At 40.3% G+C, this 21,818-nt stretch overlaps 1 protein-coding gene and 1 long non-coding RNA gene across 3 annotated transcripts in view; one reads left to right on the plus strand and one right to left on the minus strand.

Moving 5' to 3' along the window:
• Window positions 1–21,818, minus strand: part of PIP4K2A (phosphatidylinositol-5-phosphate 4-kinase type 2 alpha) — a 212,579-nt gene that overhangs the window by 30,689 nt on the left and 160,072 nt on the right. For both annotated transcript variants that reach the window (XM_069086294.1, XM_069086295.1), the window contains 2 exons: window positions 8,202–8,348; window positions 3,940–3,978 (listed from right to left, as the gene is read on the minus strand). In XM_069086294.1, coding sequence (XP_068942395.1) covers window positions 3,940–3,978; window positions 8,202–8,348 — 186 coding nt within the window. The remainder of the gene's footprint in view (window positions 1–3,939; window positions 3,979–8,201; window positions 8,349–21,818) is intronic.
• LOC138159769 (uncharacterized) lies at window positions 19,686–21,287 on the plus strand. The gene is made up of 2 exons (XR_011167967.1): window positions 19,686–20,419; window positions 20,914–21,287. It is a non-coding gene; the product is annotated as an uncharacterized lncRNA (long non-coding RNA).

Below are 21,818 nucleotides of genomic sequence, written 5' to 3' on the forward strand. Positions count from 1 at the left end.
GGGGGGGGGGGGGGGGGGGGGACGGGACGACGGTGCATACAGAGGGTGCCGTAATGTAGCGCAGGGGATCACCTTCACTACAGTAGCAATCTCAATAGGGCTTATTTTCAGGGGAGGGCTTATTTTAGAGGAATCTTACTTACACAGTAAGGGGAGGGCTTATTTTCGGGATAGGTCTTATTATTGGGGAAACACGGTAGTATTGTACCTCATGGAGTTCTTGTGAGGATCAAATGAGTTCATTTATGTAAACTGCTTTTGAAAACTTTAAATTGCTGTATCATTGTTACTACTACCACCACAACCACCCACCACTACTACTACTACTGCTTCTACTACTGTTATAGCAATTGTCAGTATTATATGCTACTTGCATGAACCTAGACAAGTTGTTTAATCGCTACCTGCCTCAGTTTCCTCATGTGTAAAATGGGGATAATAATAGCACCTAAAGGAGACTGGATTTGGAAAGCACTTGGCAAATTTGAAAATGATACACTATGTAATTTTTATCTACATGGGCAATGTTGCAATAAATGTATTTTCAATAATGCAAGTATGGCCCAAACATTCAAAAACAATACCTATTTTACACTGGACAAAATATTATTGAAACCTTTAGACCTCTGTTTCCTCATCTTTAAAATTTGAGGCTTATCTGTTTAAAAAAAAAAACAACCACATACACAATAACTGGCAGATATTTTCTGAGGTCCTCTAAGATTAAGATTTCATCCAAAAAACTGTCAGTGCCAGGGAGATTTCAGGTACAGTATTAGCGGCTGCGGGAGACATAAAGTAAGCAGAATCAACCTGGTACCTGATTTCATGGAGCCTGCAGACTAGTCACGGCGATAAGATATGTACACAAATAGCCATGACAAAAGAATGTAAGAAGAAGTAACAACAATAGGTTAGTTTAGAAAGATAAATTAGTTCCGCACTGAAAACAGCCAAAGAAAGACGTCTTAGCTTAGCTGCTCTCACTTAGAGCGTACAAGGATTCTAGCAACGTGGGCTGTAAAGTGAACTGTTATGGAACCCCATAAAATTGGACACGTTCTCACAAGAGGATGCCAAAATGTTTGGTAAGGAGGATACTACAATGGAGGTTAGTCCTAGGATATCCTGGTATATACAGCTGAACTGGAATCACCTTGGCACAGGAGGCTAGAAAGAGACTTTATTTTCTGGCAGACCAATGGAGTCCCAGCCCCAATAGCATAACTCCCATCAGCCATCCTCCTTTTGGCTGAGCCTTAGGAGAAGATGGTCAGAATAGGGATATCCTTTCAGTCCTTGGAAGAACACTGAGAAACAGCAGTCCAGCATAAGAGGTCCTAGAGAGAAGGTTTTGAAGTTTCCAAGCCAAAGGACAGAAGAATAAACTCAAGGTCACATATATTCTGATATCTGTACTTTGAAATCTTGATGCCTACTGCCAGGTTAGCAATGGTGATTTCAAAGCCTAAAAGGCAGTCCTTTTGATAAACATCACCACCCCTGTAAAACTCAGAATACTCTGTTTTAACATAAAAACAAAATGGAGGCACCAAGATGGTAGTATTGGAACTAATTCCTACAAGTCTAAAGTTTTTCTTGGGAAAATCTTAGAAATGATCCTGTACTTCCTATGGAGACAAGGGAACCAATGGGAGAGGGGAAAATCCTTTCCCCCTGTGACTTTATGCACTAATGCATGAATTCTACAGACTGAAAATTTTTTAAAGTTTACAATAATAGTACCAGGGAGAGAGTTGTAGTCTTCATAATTTCACATGTGAATGGAGCTACATTTGAATACTTGCTGTATTTGTATTCTGGATCAGACTTCTGATTTTATTGGCAAAGAGAACTATGCAACTTTTACTATTGAGCAGGGGAAGTTAAGTGACTTGCCAGGGGTCACATAGTAAGTACAGGAAAGATTTGAACCTCCTTCTTAATTCTAAGGCTAGCTTTCTAATCCCACTATTCAATGCTCCACCTGTTCCCCTCTCCCACCCAAAGCACACATAAGGCATAAGGACTTATAAAACCTCCTGACCTACAAAGTGGTAACTGTATCTATGAACATCCTGCTTTAGATGAAAATTTTAAACTCTGCTGAAAGACAAGTGTTTGCTCCTTTCTCTCTTCCACTACCTTATGTTATTCATTTGGTTTCAGCTTTCATATTAATTACCAAGTTAACTCTCTTTCCTCAGCATCTGTTCTCCCTCTCAAAGCAAAGGAGCACCATTCCCTGTGGTCTAAGAGACCATTCCTCTGTTAATAGAATCTAAGAAATCAAAACAAATGGGCCAGAGACGAGAGATGGCAGTTCCAGCTGTGGTCATGAGGGGCTTGATAAATTGGAGAAAAAGAGGGGAAATGATGCAGACAATCCGGTGTCACGATGGACCCAATTCTTCTTCAGGAGCTACCAGTCAGGTTGGCATTTTGTCAGAGGGTTGTAAAGTGTTCATGTATCTTAACTGTCCAGGCAGTTCCTCCTGGGAGAAAGGGAGAGGGGGATAAACCCCACCACCCTTCTGGATTTCTTACGGGTTTAAAATCAAAATCTTGAGTCAGTCGGGGCCTGTAAGCAAGATTTGCTCAGAGGAGTATGGGAGCCTGTGGTCAATCAAGTTTGTCTTGGGCACGTCAGGGCTGTCAATATGATTTACACAGGAAGATTCAGGGGCAAAGACACAGTAGCAAAGCACTCACTGAAGTACAATACCAAAGAAGGGTCCTTACTGGAAAGTCACAGGAATGCTGAGTTTAGACTCTAAGATCATAGATGACTAATATTGTTCAAAAGGGACTTATTAAGGAAAACACAACTTTATGCCTTGAAAAGCTGGTGCTGCAGCATATCCCAAAATGAAAATGTTAGAAAGCAATTAAGTGGCTCAGTGGAGAAAGCTCCAGACCTGAAATCAGGAAAACCCAAGTTCAAATCCAGCCTCAGACACTTACCAGCTATGCGACTCTGGTTAAGTCACTTAATACGTTTGCCTCAGTTTCCTTATTTGTAAAATAGGGATAATAACAGCACCTACCTTCCAGGGATAGTGTAAGGGTTAAATGAGATAATAATTGTAAAGCTCTTAGCACAGTGCTTGGCACACAGTCACTGCTGTATAAATGTCAGTGGTTATTTTTGTTAGGCTACCAATGTCAAATGCTCCAGGAAAAACAAACAAAATATGCCTGTATCCCTCCAATTTTTTGAACAAACAAAAAGGCATTTATTTTAATATTACAGAATTAGAGAAGATGAGAGTTGGAAGGGTGCTACAGAATATCTGGTCCATTTCCTTTATGTGACAGAAGAGAAAAGGGATTTGCCCAAGGTCACATCACTAGATAACAGTGTTGTGAAGGCTGGTCCTCTGGGCACCTGACTCTTCATCACTTTGTGCTGGGTTGTCCCTATCCATGAGGTTCTTGAGTCTAGTGAAGAGGAACTATGCTTCCATCAGCACTTTGTATGTTAAATATGAAATCCTGCTTTTCCAATACCTTACAAGTTAATATCAATCTCATTACTCAGTAATGCAGTGATATAATGGGATGCCAGTTCAGTTCCAAATATGGTTTTCACTACTGACAGCTGAAGGAGGAGAAGAAAAAGTATGATGAAGGAAGAGAGAGAAAGAGAAGAAAAAGGGAGAGAAAAAAAAGAAAAAGGAAGGGAGGTAAAGAAGGAGGGAAAGGAGAAAAGGGAAGAAGAAAGAGGGGCAAAGAAGGAAGAAGAAGGTAGGAAGGAAAGAGATAAAGAGAAAGAAGAAGGGAGAGAAAGAGAAGGAAAAGGGGAAGGAAAAAAGAAAGAGGGTAAAGGCTAAGGGAATTTCAGGAAACTGGCCAGATGACTATAATGAACAATTTCACCCATTTTCAGACACGCTACCAGGTAGAAACTGGAGGAAAAAAACTATAACATTACTGTACCTTTTCTTTGTCACTAGCTTCTCTAGCCACAGTAGACCCCTGGAAAAAAAAAAGGCTATATGAAAATATGTACGATGGGAAACAATGTGTACATTTTAAAACAGGACAATATTCCCTGACATCATTCCATGGGCCACACAAGACAAAGAGGTAATCTAGGGGGAAAACTTGGTGTGGGTGAGGCAGAGAATGACCTCACCCACCACTGAGAACTGAAATCTGTTTTGAAGGGAAGTTGCTGGACAGTTCATTGGTCAGTTGAAAGGGTCTTGTCCATACTAACTCCTCTCTGAACTCATGTCTGACCTTGGACCAGAGGAAAGCCTGAGTTGATGTGCAAGGGTTTTCCGGTTCCTCCTGCCTCTTCTTCTCATGCTTTGGACATGTCTGTTTGGTGGGGGCCGTGTGGAGTAGTGAAGAGAAGAATGAATTGGGAGTTGGGAGACTGAACTTCGAGTCTCCAATAGGCCACTGTCTGTGTGGATTTGAATCAATCTCTAAATTCTCTAAGGACCCTGGATGCCATGTAGCAGAGGCCCACAAATCCAGAAGGATTACTCCTTCAAACCCCTCATTCTACAGCAGTTCAGGGACTTGCCCCAGGCTGCACAGTCAATATCAGCAGAGGACTCCAGAGGAAGCAATGTCTGCTCTTCTGGTCTACCATGTATGATATGCCCCAGGTATAGCAGGTGGTTCTGAGGGATTCTGAAATACTGCTTGAGTACTCTGCCATGAGGGGCAGCTAGGAAGCACCATAGTGCACAGAGCACTGGGCCTAGAGTCAGGAAGACTCATCTTCCTGAATTCAAATCTGGCCTCAGACACTTAGACCCTGGTCAAGTCACTTAACCCTGTTTGCCTCAGTTCCCTCATCTGTAAAATGAGCTGAAGAACGAAATGGCAAACTACTCTACTATCCCCAAATGGGTTCACAAAGAGTCGAATATGACTGAACAACAATACTTTGCCATGAAGTTTTCCCCTGGAATTCCAGGGGCCATATATGGACCAATTTTCAGAAAAGCCTGGCATTTGCGGTTGCACACTCACATCTGCCACCCCCTTCCCTAACTTGGGCTTATCCCTGTATCTTCCTCTGATCTTTCTTTTTCAGGTCAGACAAAAGCATCTGCTAGCTCTTCTTCCTTGTTTCCTTTGGTAAAAGTAGCTCAGCCCCTCATTCATTTTTATTGTAATTGCCATTGATTATGTTTTTGTTTCTAAGTAGCTATATGGAATTAGAAACTCCAGGATGGAGAAAATTGGTGGGTGCTCAGAAGGCGCTTCTCTCACTCCCAACAGCTGTCCTCTCTTTCAAAGGGACTGCAGGCCATGAAAATGAAAGGATGGAGCCAGGAGGGGTTTGCACCATTGGGCTATTTCCTGAAGAACCAAGTCTGGGCTTGAGATTATCTAGGACTGGAGGAAAGAATCTGGGGTAATGACAGAGAACAGGCAATTAAACAGAGCAGCAGATAGACTGCTGGACCTGGAAATGGGAAAATTTGAGTTGAAATCTACTCTAGCCTCTTAGACTTAGTTTCCTCATCTGTAAAATGGGGTAGTAATAATACCACCCATGTCCCGGGTAGTTGTGAGGATCAAATGAAATTACATATGTAAAGTGAAAATTACATATGTAAAGTGTTTTGTAAACCTTAATGTACTACATAAATGCTAATTATGATGATGATGATGTCATTTCACCTGCTATATATCCTAGGACAGCTAAGAGGATATCTGGTATACTGGAGAAGAGAGTTGACTTCTAAACTTGTTGCCATGGAAAACTTCATTATTGCTAAAGAAGTTTTGTTTTCAATACAAGAGATATCAAAGTGGGGCTCCAATTTGCCCCCCCCCTTTTTTAAACCCGACCTATGATTTCATTGGTGTAAGGAATTCCATGAAGATCAGTGCTCACACCACATTTTATAGAGAAACAAAGTAAAAACCCACATGACAGACATTCACTTTTCCACTGGGAACATTAATAAGTTGAATGACTTGTCAAGTGACACACAGCTTATATATTTCAGAGACAGGACTTAGACTTGGTTCTTCCTGACTATGGACACCATCTCTCCATCCACTAACCCACGATGACTTTTCAGACTAATTTTAACATTCACATAAATACTAGCTACCATTTAAACAGTTGACCACAACTGATAAGAAAGTCTTGTGTTCTGTTTCAGATAAGGTAGCTAAGATCCATCATAATTCACTTAAGAGTAGACTGGAGCCATGTGATTATGAAGCTACCAACTGTCAAGTCTCTAGCCCAGTGATTCTCAGTTTCCTGGGACTACTGGTCATCTGAAAGAACCATGCAATGGTCCAAAGGTCTGGTGTTTATGCAGGAAAGGAGAGGGGAGGAGAGAAGGGAAACATAAAGACTGCTTGGCAGCCAATTCAACTATTGTAGTATCAGGCTGCCTTTCCACACACAGCCAAAAATCGAGTGTAGCACTTCTTTTCCCTTTAGGGATTTCTACACATGTCACGAATGCCTCCCTTTGCACCCTAATTCCCAACAATTAATATTTCTAAACTGAACATTTTTCATGGGTGCTTTTAACAGCTGAACAAAGCTGATGATATTAGGAACAGGGAAAAGTGTTTTATTACACTCTATATCCTGTATCCAACCAAATGTTTTTGGTTAGAACATACACAGTTTTGATTCTCACAGAAGCCTCATTTCCAAGAAGCAGCTAATCCTGTGCCTGGAAGACAACTCGACCAAGTTTTAACGAATGTATAATGAAAAATGATGAAAGGAAACGAGTAAAATGAAAGGTTTCCATCATATGTCTGGGTCACGAAAATGGTGCAAGCTGTGAGAACTCTATTCCATTTAAGAAAACTTGACCAGAACGAAATATTTCCAGAAACTAAATAAATACCACAGTATTCTACCTACAAAAAGTGATGCTGGAATTGGGGGAATTGGGAATCTTAGTCTTTTTTTTTTTTAAATCCATATATAGCAAGAGCCAATGGAAATGGACACTAGCTTTCCATCTGCTGTTGTTGTTCAGTTGGGTCCGACTTTTCATGACCCCATTTGGGGTTGTCTTAGCAAAGGTCCTGTACTGGTTTGTCATTTCCTTCTCCAGCTCATTTTACAGGTGAGAAAACTGGGGCAAACAAGGTTAAGTGACTTGCCCAGGATCACATAGATAGTCAGTATCTGAGGCCAGATTTGAACACAGGAAGAAGAGTCGTCCTGACTCCAGGCCCAGCATTCTGTCCACTGTGCTACCTGGCTTTCCATTGTACCTTCTAAAAACTAAGATATAATTAAATCCCTATTACCTGCCAGCCCCTAACCTTAGCGAAACAGTCATTTTAAAAAATTCAGATGTGGCTTCATTTCCATCCATAAGTATCTACTCTAATTTAGCAAGCATCTTTTCCCCACACAGGCAGCTAGGTGTTATAGTAGACTGACAAGACTACTGGGCCTGGAGTTAAGAAGATGTGAATTCAAAGCCAGTGTTAGCCACTTAGTAGTTCTGTGGCTCTGGATAAGTCCTTTAACATTTGTCTGCCTCAGTTTCCTCAGCTGTAAAATGAGGATAACAATAGCCCAAGACTCCCCAGGTTGTTGGGAGGATAAAATGGGACAGTATTTGGAAAGCATTCAGTATAGCATCAGACACACACAGGAGACGCTTTATAAATGCTTGCTGCCTTCCCTTTCCAATCATTTGCTCATATATGAATAATTTGCAGAAATGTCTTTAGGTAGAGCCCACAAGGATTAGTTATTCTAGTTTTCTTAGACTTTTTGTTCTGCAATTAGAAGGATGACTCTGTTTCCAACCCAAATACTGGATAGTGTCTTCACTCTGACAATAGCTCCAGATTAACCTGCATATATCTTGTTTGCACCTGGCTGTTGGGATGTCTTCTCCCCTACTGGATGTCAGTTCCTTGAGAGAAGGAACTGTGCTTTGACTTTCTTTATATCTCCCAATACTAAGCACAGTGCTTTGTACGTAGCATGTGTTTAACAAATACTTGCTGACTTAGTGTCGATTTTGACAATTTGGACTGAGGAACATGAGAGGAAGTGAAGAAGAATATAACCCCTTTGAGGACAGAGCAAAGATTTGTTTTGTCTTTGCATCCCCAGAGATTGGTACTGGGATTTATACATGTGCCGAATGCAATACATGCAGGTGCCTAATAAATGTCAAATTAAATAACAGTGAATGACGACTACCCTTGAATCCCAAGATGGTTCTCACCTTTAAGTCATATTTCCTATACACAGATAAACGGTGGCTGAACACATTTCTTGTAACGATCACGTATATTTCGACTCCATCAACATTAAGCCGGTACATGCCCAAAAACTGAGGAAGGAGGGTAACCCCATGGCATTCCACAATGTACTATATTGGAGAGAAAGGGAAGAGAGAAGAGAAAAATTATTCAAGTAGCAGATATTCATGAAGATCAAAGGTACGACACACTTTCATCTGATGTGTGTACACAGAAAAGGCTTCCTTAAGGCTTATTTACAGAAAATAGCTATGTTTGTATTACTGAAAACCAGGTCTAGGTTAAACTTGTGATATACGACAAGCACATAATCTTCACCTGCACAAAGAAGTTTTATCTTAGTGGAAAATGTCCAGATTGCTTTGTAGAGTTACAAATCTTGTACAGAAGACAGGGTAACTACCCAAACACAGCAATGATGGTGTCCTTTCTGTAATTCTTTTAAGGTAATTCCCCTTTACTTGCTTTGTCCATGTAAACTAGATACTAACTTTAATTGTATCTTACCTACCGTGCCACTAAAATGACCTTTTTAAAAACTGAGACAAGAGACTTTCAGTGACACCTGGTTCAGTAACTAAAGTAGATGAAATGAAGGTCACTTTGCAGGGTCTATAACAGTTGATATTAAGAAGACTTACTTCTGGGGGGGGGGTGGAGTCAAAATGGTGGGGGTAGAAAGAGGACTTCGGCAGGGCTCCAGCTTCCACCTCCCCTAATTCATGTAAAGGGGACTCTGAACAAACTTTGGAGCTACAGAACCCACAAAATGATACAGAGAAGCTAACCTCCTGCTGAGGACAGCCTGGCAGGCCGGCAGCAAGTGGCCAGCACAGTGTTCTGGGAGCCGACCCCAGTCCCGCTCAAGCCAGAGCTCTTAGCCCCAGGGCGGGCCTGACCAGCCACCAGCTGGAAGGACTTCAGATCACCAGCAACTGTGGCGGTTTCCAGAATTATCAACCCATAGATGCTAAGGACAAAGTGAGACATCAGTGCAGTGTGGAATTTGGGATCCCATACTTTGGGATTGTAGTCAGCCTTTATCCCACGGAGGGAGAAGACACTGAGGCACCACAGCTGTGCAGCTGCTGCTACATGGCAGCTTTAGCTCCTGGCCTGCAGACGGTAGGGGGACCAAGTGACCACACTGAGGGGTAATCACTCTTGCTTTAACCTGCTTGGATCTGGATTGCAGTTTAGGGTGGAGGTCCTGGGGTGTGTGCCCAGTTTGCCAGAGCGTGTGAAGGATTCAGAGAGGGCACCCAACTAATACCTCTGGCAGCTGACAAAACCCCAGCGTTTGGTACGAAGCTCCCCTGTCTGGTGGCAGAGTCCTACAGTGGCAAAAAGCCCAAAAGTCAAGTAATTGAGTGGCAATATGAGTAAACAAGGGAAGCAAAGCAAACAGAGGAATCCAATATCAGACTCCTATTTTGGGGACAAAAAGGATCAAAGCATTAAACAAGAGGAAGACAACAAAGTCAGAACTCCTGCACCAAAAGCTTCCAAGAAAAATATGAGCTGGTTACAGGCCATAGAGGAGCTTAAGAAGGATTTTGAAAACCAAATAAGAGAAATGGAGGAAAAATTGGGAAGAGAATTGAAAATGATGCAAGAAAATTATGAAATGAGAGTTAACAACCTGACTAAAGAAAGTAACACCTTAAAAAATGGACTAACTCCAGATTGGCTAAGATGACAAAACAGGAAAATGACAAATGCTGGAGAGGATGTGGACAAATTGGAACACTAATGCATTGCTGGTGGAGTTGTGAACTGATCCAACCATTCTGGAGAGCAATCTGGAATTATGACCAAAGGGCTATAAATAATTTCATACCCTCTGACCCAGCAATACCACTTCTAGGGTTGTATCCCAAAGAGATCATAGAAGTGGGAAAAAGACCCTTATGTATAAAAATATTTATAGCAGCTCTTTTTGTGGTGGCAAAGAATTGGAAATTAAGGAGGGGTGCCCATCAATTGGGGAATGGCTGAACAAGTTGTGGTATGTGCATGTTATGGAATATTATTGTGCTATAAGAAATGAGGAGCAGATGGACTTCATATTTACCTGGAGAGACTTACATGAACTGATGCTGAGTGAGAAGAGTAGAGCCAGGAGAAATTTGTACACAATTACAGACACAATGTATGTGTGACGACCATTCTCAGCAATCCAGGGTTATAAGTCAACCCCAAAAGACTCATGATGGAGAGAGATGTTTACATCCAGAGAAAGAACTGAGTTTGAAGCAAACTACCTGCTCTATTTCTTTTTATTGTTTGGTTTTGTTTCCTCTTTCCCACTGTTCATTCCATCTGATACAATCCTTTATAACCTGACTAATGCCTAATGTGAAAGTACTAGCAGATACTATACTTGATTGTATGCCGCCATGGGTGGGGGGAGGGGCCAGGGGAGAAAGGAGAGAAAACTTGAAACTCAAGGAATTGTGGAAATGAATCTTATAAACTAAAAGTAAACAAATTAATAAAGACTGAAAAAAAAATAGACTAACTCAAATAGCAAAAGAGGCTCAAAAAGGCAATGAAGACAAGAATGCCTTAAAAAGCCAAATTTGCCAGATGGAACAAGAATCTCAAAAGCTCACTGAAGAGAATCATTCCTTCAGAATTAGACTGGAGCAAATGGAAGCTAGTGACTTTATGAGAAATCAAGATACTATTAAACAGATCCAAACAAAAGAAAAAAATAGAAAGCAATGTGAAATATCTCATTGGGAAAACCACTGACCTGGAAAATAGATCCAGGAGAGATAATTTAAAAATTGTTGGACTACCTGAAGGCCATAATCAAAAAAAGAACCTAGAAATCATCCTTCAAGAAATTCTTGGGGCAGAGTCAAGATGGCTGAGTAGAAACATGACCTCCCTGCGGCTCTGGCTTCCACCTTCCCCAATCCATCTAAAAAGGGGACTCTAAACAAAAAAAGGGGACTCTAAACAAAGTTTGGAGCTGCAGAACCCACAAAATGACACAGAGAAGCTAACCTCCCACTGAGGACAGCCTGGCAGGCCGGCAGGAATCGGCCAGCACAGTGCTCTGGGAGAGGCGAGCCCAGCCCTACTCAGAGACTTTAGCCCCAGGGTGGGCCTGACCAGCTGCTGGCCAGAGGAACTCCAGATCAGCAGCAGCTGTGGCTGTTTCCAGATTTATCAACACATAGATGCGAAGGACAAAGTGAGAGTGCAGTCTGGACTTTGGGACCCAGTAAGTGGGAGTGCGTGGCTTTTGCCGCTGAGACGCCGGCACAGCCAGCCAGCACCACGTGGCAGCTTCAGATCCTTCAGCAAAGTGTAGGGGGACCAAGCACCATTCTGAGGGGTAATCTCTCTTGCTTTAACCTTCTTGGATCTGGATTGCAGTCTAGGGTGGAGGTCCTGGAGTGTGTCCACTTGCCAGAGCGTGTGAAGGCCTCAGAGAGGGCACCCATCTAATACCTCTGGCAGCTGAGAAAACCCCAGTGTTTGGGACGAAAGCTCCCCTATCTGGTGGCAGAGTCCTACTGTGGCAAAAAGCCCAGGGGTCAAGTGACTGAGGGGCAACATGACAAGGCAAAGGAAACAAAGCAGACAGAAGATTCCAACATTAGACTCTTATTTGGGGGACAAAAAAGAGCAAAGCATGGAACAGGAGAAAGACAGTAAAGTCAGAACTCCTGCACCAAAAGATTCAAAGGAAAATACGAGCTGGTTACAGGCCATAGAGGACCTTAAGAAGCAGATAAGAGAAGAGGAGGAAAAATTGGGAAGAGAAATGAGAATGATGCAAGAAAATTACGAAGTGAGAGTCAACAGCCTGACTGAGGAAAATAACACCTTGAAAAATAGACTAACTCAAATGACAAAAGAGGCTCAAAAAGGCAATGAGGAGAAGAATGCCTTAAAAAGCCAAATTTGACAGATGGAAAAAGAATCTCAAAAGCTCAATGAGGACAATCATTGCTTCAGAATTAGATTGGAGCAAATGGAAGCTAATGACTTTATGAGAAATCAAAATGCTGTTAAACAGATCCAAACAAATGAAAGAATAGAAGGCAATGTGAAACATCTCATGGGAAAAACCACTGACCTGGAAAATAGATCCAGGAGAGAGAATTTAAAAATTATTGGACTACCTGAAAGCCATGACCAAAGTAAGAACCTAGAAATCATCCTCCAGGAAGTTCTCAAAGAAAACTGCCCTGATGTTTTAGAACCAGAGGGCAAAATAGAGGATGAAAGAATCCATCGATCACTTCCTGAAAAAGATCCCAAAAAGAAAACTCCTAGGAATATTATAGCCAGGTTCCAGAATTCCCTGGTCAAGGAGAAAATATTACAAGCAGCCAGGAAGAAATAATTTTAATATTGTGGATATACAATCAGGATAACACGGGATTTGGCATCTTCTACACTGAGGGATCGAAGGGCTTGGAATATGATATTCCGGAGAGCAAAGGAGCTGGGATTAAAACCAAGAATCACCTACCCAGCAAAACTGAGTATCATGTTTCAGGGGCAAATATGGTCATTCAGTGGAATAGAGGACTTTCAAGCATTCTTGATGAAAAAACCAGAGTTGAATAGAAAATTTGACATTCAGATACAAGAAGCAAAAGAAGCATGAGAAGGTAAACAGGGAAAAGAAATCCTAAGGAACTTATCAAAGTTGAACTATTTACATTCCTACATGGAAAAACGATAATTGTAACTTATGAAACTTTTCTCAGTATGAGAATAATTGAAGAGAATAGAAATATATATATATATATATATACATACATATATATGTCTATATAGGAGGGTATATGGGCATATGAATACATATGTGAGTGTGTATATATGTGTACAGGTATACATAGATAGAGGGCACAGAACCAGTTTAATGGGAAGGGATGATACTTAAAAGGTGAAATAAAGAGGTGAGAGAGGAATATAATGAGAGGAAAAGGGGAAAGACAGAATGGGGTAAATTATCTCATATAGAAGAGGCAAGGGAAAATGGTTACAATGGAGGGGAAGAACAGGAAGGCAAAAGGGATTGGGTCAACCTTATTCTCATTGAATTTGGCTTAGGGAGGCAATGACATACACACTAAATAGGGTATCTCACCCTATAGGAGAGTAGGGGGGAAGGGGATGAGAGGGGGGATGATGGAAGGGAGGGCAGGCTAGGGGGGAGGGAAATTGGAAGCACCCACTTTTGAAAAGGGACAGGATCAAGGTAGAGAATAGAACAAGTGGGGGGTGGGATAGGAGGGAGGGAAATATAGTCAGTCTTTTACAATATATCTACTATGGAAATGTTTTGCATAACTACACATGTACAACCTATATTGAATTGCTTATCTTCCCAGTAAGAGTGGGTGACAAGGGGGGCAGCCAGGTAGCACAGTGAGTAAGAGCACCGGCTCCAGTATTGAGAAGACCTGGAGATCGAATCCCGGGCTCAGACACTTAGCACCCACCCAGAAACACCTGGCCGTGTAACCTTGAGCAAGTTACTTAACCCCAATTGCCTTAAAAAGAAAAAAAGAGTGGGTGACAAGGGAGGAAGGGAATGAATCTGGAATTAAAAGTTGTAAAATCAAATGTTAAAAAAATACATATACACACACACACACATACTATTATCAATGTTATTTTACACGCAAATTGGAAATAAGATATACAGGCACTGGGGCATAGAGATCCACCGTGACCTACTGGAAAGTTGGAGGGGATATGGGAGAAGATACGGGAGAGAGCAGACTGGAGGAAGGGATATCCAGTGGGTTTGCTATTTTGGGGTGGTGGGTAGGGGAAAAATGGGGAGAAAATTGTAACTCAAAATCTTGCGGAAATGAATGATGTAAGCTAGAAGTTAATAATGCATTTGATTTAAAAAATAAAATTAAAACAAAAAAAGAAGACTTACTTCTGGTTCTATTTTCTGAGCTAGAACTTGGCCAAACTGGCAAAAGTAGCTAACTCTTAAAAAATACTATTGAATGGGTTGGCTCTGGATGGTAAAAAGCCAAAGACAGAATTTCTTTGAGGTAGAGGAGAGAGTGTAAGACCAGTTCTTATTCTGCCATCTCTTTCTTCTCCTCAGTCTAAAGTAGGGGAATGGGATCTCCAGCCTTCTACTTCATTTCATCCAGTCCTTGGAACAAATATCAAGAGATGATTCAAATTATGCAAACAGTTGCCCCCCCACAACCCCAATAACTAAAATGTTTTTATTGAAAATGTCCTAAAAGACCACAAGACAGAGAGAGTACTCTATGAAATTAGATCTTTTCTGCTGCTACTACACTCCCTGTAATAGAGAGATTGGTTGTTGTTAGGGTTTTTTTTTCCCCAAATGAAAGTGAGGAAAAGACTTCAAGAATAAAGCTGCTTTAAACTTTATGAAGAGCAAATGTTGTCAGTGTTTAGTCACTTAAGAAATCTTTAGTCTTTATTCCTTTTTTCCGCTCTCCACCCAACCCCTAAAATAGAATGACTTTGATCTCTCTCTCCCTTTTAGATCTTTAGCAAACACTGAAGCTTTGTCTCTGTTTATCCCTTAAGTGGCCATAATACAGAACTGAATTTTTAACAAATTTGTTATTTATTGAAACTTTCCTTAAAACCCTATTCTGATGTCTCACTGTATTGTGAAGTAAACCTTGCATTCTTGAAGGGTATGTCAAGCTCTGGTGGATCCTACCATGTGTTAAAGGTTTTGAGCAGGATTCTGGCAATGCAGCACACAAAGTCTGTCATTCAAGGATCAGCTCAGCAAGTTCAGAGAAACATCACCAGAAAGGTGGCCACGAGGTAATGTATTTTTTAAGTCATGGGAACACACAAGGCCCCTCAACTAAGCATGGATGATTTGAGCCTGCGTGGGCATAGGAAGTAATAATATAAAAAAATCATATATCCTTGAAACAGTGAAGCAAGGTGTATTTATTGAACAATCTAATGTATAAATTTATAAAGCAGAGAAGTAGGACATTTTCTATTTCTCTCAAAAGAAAAAGGTAAATTAAATTGAATTTTGCTTGATATGGGCTTTATTTTTTTCTATTAGTTTCTCAGCTGAGGAAAAAAAAAGGTTTCTCATCTCCACTATAAAGAATTCATTGGTTATAGATACATATGGGAACCCATTAAAGTAACAATAACTGCATACTCATCACACACACAAAACTGTTAAAATGCAAATGTTCGGGTTAGCTATCTCATGTTTGAACTAAACATTGAATTTCTAGTTGGGCAGCTCCAATCAGCATGTCCTAAACAATGTGTTATTCATGCTAGAACCAAACTCCCTGATGCTACAGAAAGATTCTTTTTACTGAATTCCATTTTAAAGCACATTCTGTACAACATCCCACAGAGTGGACATTCAATGAAAATTAGCTATGGATGATGACAATGGAGAAATCCTCCAAAAATTGCATGAAAAACAACCAGCTTGTTATTTTTTTTTCAGAGAACAGTAACATAACACTCAAACCTCACTTATATGTCACAGCTTAAAATAAAACAATGTATTAAAAAAAAACTTAGCTGAGCTGTAGTCATATGTAAGTCACCAAGGAAGTCATTACACACCATACCATGTCAATCTACTTCATGTAGCTGCTTAAATAGTTCTGTTCAAATGTGACTGGGTTCTCTTAGATGTCATCATGTGTGACTCAAGGAAATGTTTTGCTGGGCTTTAAGCCCCAGGTGGGGACTCTCACACTACACACACAGACACACACACACACACAATCTCGTAACACAAATAACACAAATTTCAAAATATACTCCATGGCTACCCACTCCTCCAAGCACCACTGTCAAATAATGCCTCCAGCCTCCAGGTGCTTTAAATATGATAATTTTGGCCTCTTAAGGGAGAAAAAAATGGAAACCTACATGATTTATATGAAAAAGTTGGCTAAGATTTTTCCTCATGCTGGTCATAATAAATGCAGAATATTTATGGAAGTAAAAAAGATGACACATATATCTGCCATTGGGGAGAAAAAAAAAGTAAAATTTACTACAGTGAAATGATTGTTGAATGATGATGCCTTTTTCTGTTAGAAAAATTGCTGTTAATGGTGTGGTGAAGTTAAGGTCAATTTAGGGAGTGCTGAAAAGATTTAGTTTATTTTAAACATTCTGGAAGTTAAATTTTTAAGACATTTTCCTACTTTTAAATGATGCTAGGATACCAGACAAATCTGGGTAAATTTTATACAAATATACTAAAATGATTAATTTATGTGACTTATCTTTAAATTACTTTTTCCCCTAGCACATAAAAATTATATTGTAAGATGTAAAAAGTTAAACTATTCAAAGTACTACTTTGGAATGAGGCAAGGGTTGGGCAGGGGAGAAACATTGTGTCTCTAAAAGGGATTTAAAATTCATCCCAATTGGGCAATTAGCTCTAAATTTAATTTTGCTCCTAAACTCTAAAGTCCAAAAGTGCACTTGTGTTCATAAAATAGATTAATGGTGATCAGCTTTTTCACTGTATTATTAAACAAGTCATTGCTTAGAGAGTATGCAGCTTTTAGAATATAAACCAGGAAGCCAAATGAATATTAGGGCACAGAAGGCCCCATGTTGTCTTAGAAATATTCATCAACAATATTTTCAACACATTTATTAAGCATCTAGTGTGCAAAGCCCTGCACTAGGTACTGAGGACACAAAGATAAGACAGAGTCCTTGACTTTAAGGAGATTATAGAAACGTGTAAACAAATCATTATAACACAAAGTAAAACACAGGCACCAAAGAAAGACAGCCCATGGCTGGGTTCAAGAAGATAAAGAATTTCTGACTGGGGAGATCAGGGAGGGTATTTGCAGGGTTGGTATTTAAGCTGGTAAGGATTTCAATGAAGGCAAGGGATAGGTGGGAATTTCAAGTATAAAGAATGGGAGAAACCAAGCCATTAAGCCAGAAGAACATGAGTCATACTTATGAGCAATGAGAAGTCCAGTTTGACCTCAGCACAGGGGTCTGTGAAGGAGAGGAGTCTTTAGGGATGAGTATACTAACACAATTACCTGAGCTTCTAGTTTAGGAAGGTAAGCAGGTCCTTCCTAAATATCATCCCTCTTCAAAGACCTAAAAACCCTTAATCCTATCATCCCTTCTTCCAAGCTTTCAAATAAATGCTAGCCATTGTTTCACTGCCAGGTACCTGGAAAGAGTCAAGCACTCTTCCTGTTCCCATTTCTTTGGCATAATTCACTTCTCAACTCCTTGCAGTCTGGCTTTCTACTCTACAACTCTAAAGAAATTACTCTCTCCAAAGCTTAACTGATCTATCCCATGTCACTTTCTGAATACTCATCCTTCCTTTTTCTGCTCCTGTGGACCACCTTCTTCCTCCTAAATATTTTCTCCTCCCATGGCTACTATGACCTTGCTTCTCTGTTGTCTCTCTGGCCTGTCTAGAGAGTCCTCAGTTTCCTTGGCTCATTCATCTCCTAACTCCCAACTGTATGCCCATGTCTACTCCCCATACTTTCTCTCCTAAAGTGATCTCATCAATATCCACATGTTCAATTATTTTCACTACATACAGCTAAATGTTTGTCTCTCTCCCTCCCCTTCTTCCCCCCCTCCCCCCACCTCTAGCCATAATCCTTCTCTGGAACTCCTATTTCATTCATGTTATCATTTGCCTGTTGGATGTTTCCATCCAGTAACCTTGTTGACAAGTGCCACCTCTGACATGAAGCCTTTCATGATCCCCCCCCCCAGGTGCTAGTTTCCTCCCTCTCAAATAAATTTTGATTTTTTCTAATCTACATATGTTGTCTTCCAAAAATATTATAAGTTCTTGAGGGAAGTAACTGTTTCATTTTTGCCATTGTATTCCCATTGCAAGACATACAGTAGATGTTTATGATCTCAACTTCAACATGTCCAAAATGGAACAATCATCATCCCCACCACCTAAACTCATTTCTTCTTTTGAGGGAATTGTTCATTTCTGTTTTTGTATTCCCACTGCCGGACAAGTTAATATTTGTTTAACTGAATCAAATTTAGCTGTGGGGTCTAGAACCGAACGCAATACTTGGAAGCAGGATCTAAGCAACACTGAATATGATGGGAATATCATTTGTTATCTCCTTGACATGCATAAGATCCACACCCACACCCCCCTCTATCCCTTCTACATACACTGTTTTGCTTGGTAAATCTCAGTGCCACACACACACACACACGTGCGCGCGTTGTATTTGCTTGGTTAATTTTAGTACTACCTTGGAGTTACTTTGTCAGGTACTATTCTTCTGTAGCTGCATTTTAAGAGTTCCAGGTTCCATTTGCATAGTTTCCCCACTCCCAAACCTTTACTAAACTTCATTCTACCTTATTTTTTATCAGTTCTCAAACCTGCCCAAACCCTTCTAAATCCTGATCCCATATAGTCATACAGGTACACATCACTACATGCAATTGAAGTCTTGAAAATGTGTAGGTCAATAGATCTGCAGTGCCCTTCTGTAATATCAAGAACAACTTCCTAGTTTATTTGTGGCAAAACTTTGAATTTTCGTATGCTTGATTTTCTTAAGGCAAGTCACACTAATACCAAACTTAGGATCCCATCCAATTGGGTAGCTAAACATCTTAAATCCTTTTTGGTTTACATGGCTTGTAAGATCAAATGATGTCTACCTTCTTCCATAGACTTAAACAAACAGAGAAGTAATGGAGCCAAATTAAGAACCAACTCATGAATAAACAGTTTCCAGATGTAACAGGATAAGGCTTAAAAAAATGAGTCATAAAATCACACAGTCATGGCGTCCAGAGCTGTAAGAAACTTTAGAGATAATAAAGTTCAGAGGTTCTTAAACTTGTTGGGTCACAGGCCCTTCTGGAAGTCACTGTCTGATGAAGCCTATGGATCCCTGTTCAGAATAATGTTTTTTAACTATATAAAAAAAATTGGATTTCCAAGTAAACCAAATATAATGAAATATAGTTATCACCTTTTTTTTAAGTCACAGATCTCAGGTTAAGAACCCTGATCTATTAACCTTCCCATTTTGGAGATGAGAAAACTGATGAAGTCATTCCATACTAACTATAACAACTTCTGTCAGTACAGTCCATTATTTCTAAATACCCTGGTAATTTGCCAGACACTGTGTGTGCTAAGTTCTCCAGATACAAAGGCAAAGGACAGTCCCTGCCCTCAAGGAACTCACAGTTTAAAGGGAGATCTAACATGAAAACAACTATGTTATAACAGGATAAGTAGGAGATGACCAACAGAGGGAAGGCAGGTGAGATTGAGAAAGATTTCTTGTAGAAGATGGGATTTTAACAGGGACTTAAGGGGAAGATGAAGAGGAGAGCATTTTATGCCTAAGGGACAGCCAATGAAATTGCCCATGACATAATGGAAGAAAGAGGTGCTGCTGGGAATTCAGTAGGAAAGATCTAGGTTCAAGTCTAGCTTCTGGCATTTACTAACTGTGTGACCCCGGCAAGATACTTAACCTCTATATGCCTAAAGGCAGTTCTCTAGGTCTTTTCTACTAAGTTACAGAAGGGGAAGGGAGGAGGTTCCCACAGCAGGCTGATAAATCACAGATCCAGTCACACACAGTTGATGTTGCCTCTGAACACGCAATCTAAGGAACCTTCATCTTCCACTAGTTTAGATTTATTTCTGAATGGCAGCGCACAAAAGAACAATACTCATTCCCTTGTGTCACCTCTTGGATTTTGGTCTGCAGGAGTTGTACAATTATTACGTCCACTTTGGGCTAGTGTCCGGACTTGGCCACAGAGCAATTCTTTATAGTCGGTGGTGAGGACAGAGCCATCACAAGCATTCCCCAGCTGCTTCTTTCCAAATGAATTCCACGATGGCAGGCGTTGGAAGCAAAGCAGTGCTCTATTAACATCTCAGTTTAAAGACTTAACAGGTGCAGTGACAGAATGCAGTCTAGCAGACTCCTTCCTGGACCCCAGACAAGTCTGCTGGATCATGTTCATTGCTGCTTGGTGGTCCCACAGGAGCCTGGGAAGCAAATGGAGCAAATGCACAGGAAGGTCCATCGTCTAGACGAGAACAGGCCCAGAACTCTGGGTCACAAATCAGCCATGATAAATCAGTCTCTTTGGAGAGCAAACATGGCATATGGACAATACACAACAGGTTTGTGATTTGGGGTTTGTTTTTTTTAATGAGGGAGAACCACTGAAAAACCACATTTTTCATATTATAGGACATACCCATTCATAGTTCAGTGGGGGCTTGTTACTTCTACCTTTCACAGGCTCAGTGAATGACCTAGAGTCGAGTTCTTTCACTTGGCATGTGTGGTCTTGCTTTTCAGGTGGTCGCTAATCAACAACAATGAATAATTTCTTCCATCGCTAAAACCTCTGAGCAGGCTTTGAATAGGCACATTTTGAAAAACCCATCTCCTATTTTGAATGGAATTTATCCTTACTTAATTGTCACTATATTTATTGTACCTTTAGTAAAATAAATTGACAATAATTCCTTGTCTGCTTCCATAAATCACATTTTCCAGTAATATATGATGTTTTTGCATCTTACTAGACAACCATACAGTAGCATGTGGGAAAGTGTTTAGATTTGGAGCCCGAAGTCCTAATTCTGTCAAATGCTACTTTACCTTTCAGATTCTCAGCTGCTTCAAATATAAAACAAGAAGGTTGGATGGCATGATTTCTATGATTTCCGCCAGCTCAACAATCCTAGGATTCAACCCTTGATTCATTTGCTTCTTTCTGTACTATTCTTCAGGATGAACACCTTAATGTTTGTCTGTAGTAATTTATTTGGATCTATGAATTTCTAACAGCAATATTTTCTGCATTTATTTTATCCTTTGAAAAACTCAGTTGTGATTTCATAACTATCAAGAAAAGCAGATTTTATTTCTTCAAGAGCCTCAAGAGTAATGTTTTCCCTGTTAGGACACCAAAGCAGCAACAAATTGGTTGGGAGGAGGGTCAATGCTATAGTTTAATCAATAAACATTTAAGTGCCTACTATGTGCTAAGTGCAGTTGCTTAAAGTGGATAAACTGTAATGTTTTAAGACTTCAGCTTCCTTTTTCTCTTTTAGCCCATGGTCACTCAAAAATGAACAACATTGCAAATACATAACTTGCTATTTAGCTTAAGGCAAAATGAAATGTGAACTTTCAAAGACTCAAAGCCAAATGCATCTTTATATTGAGGCCAACTTTAAATGATATACCAAAATATAGAAATATCAACAGTTCTCTGTGATATTAGGAATCTAGCTTTTGGCTAACAGGCAATTACTGTTCTCATGCTTAGTCCACTTATGCCATAGGAAAATCATATCCAGTTACTACTTCCTATGTGAGCTTCGTTTAATTTTTTAAAAGACTAAATCACTGTCAATGTTTAGAATGACTCATCAGCTCCGAGTCTGCACATCACCAGCACTACCAGTTAAAAAGGGAAAACTTTTAATTTCTCCAATTGTTCAACTTTTCTTTCTCTCCCCCCTCCCCAGCCAGCAAATCCCCGTTGGATTTACTGATGCTCAGCCA

Source organism: Petaurus breviceps, unplaced genomic scaffold, assembly GCF_028583685.1.
Source record: "Petaurus breviceps papuanus isolate PSGF00001 unplaced genomic scaffold, PetGlider_PUasm1.0 178, whole genome shotgun sequence".
In the NCBI taxonomy this organism is placed as follows: Eukaryota; Metazoa; Chordata; class Mammalia; order Diprotodontia; family Petauridae; genus Petaurus; species Petaurus breviceps.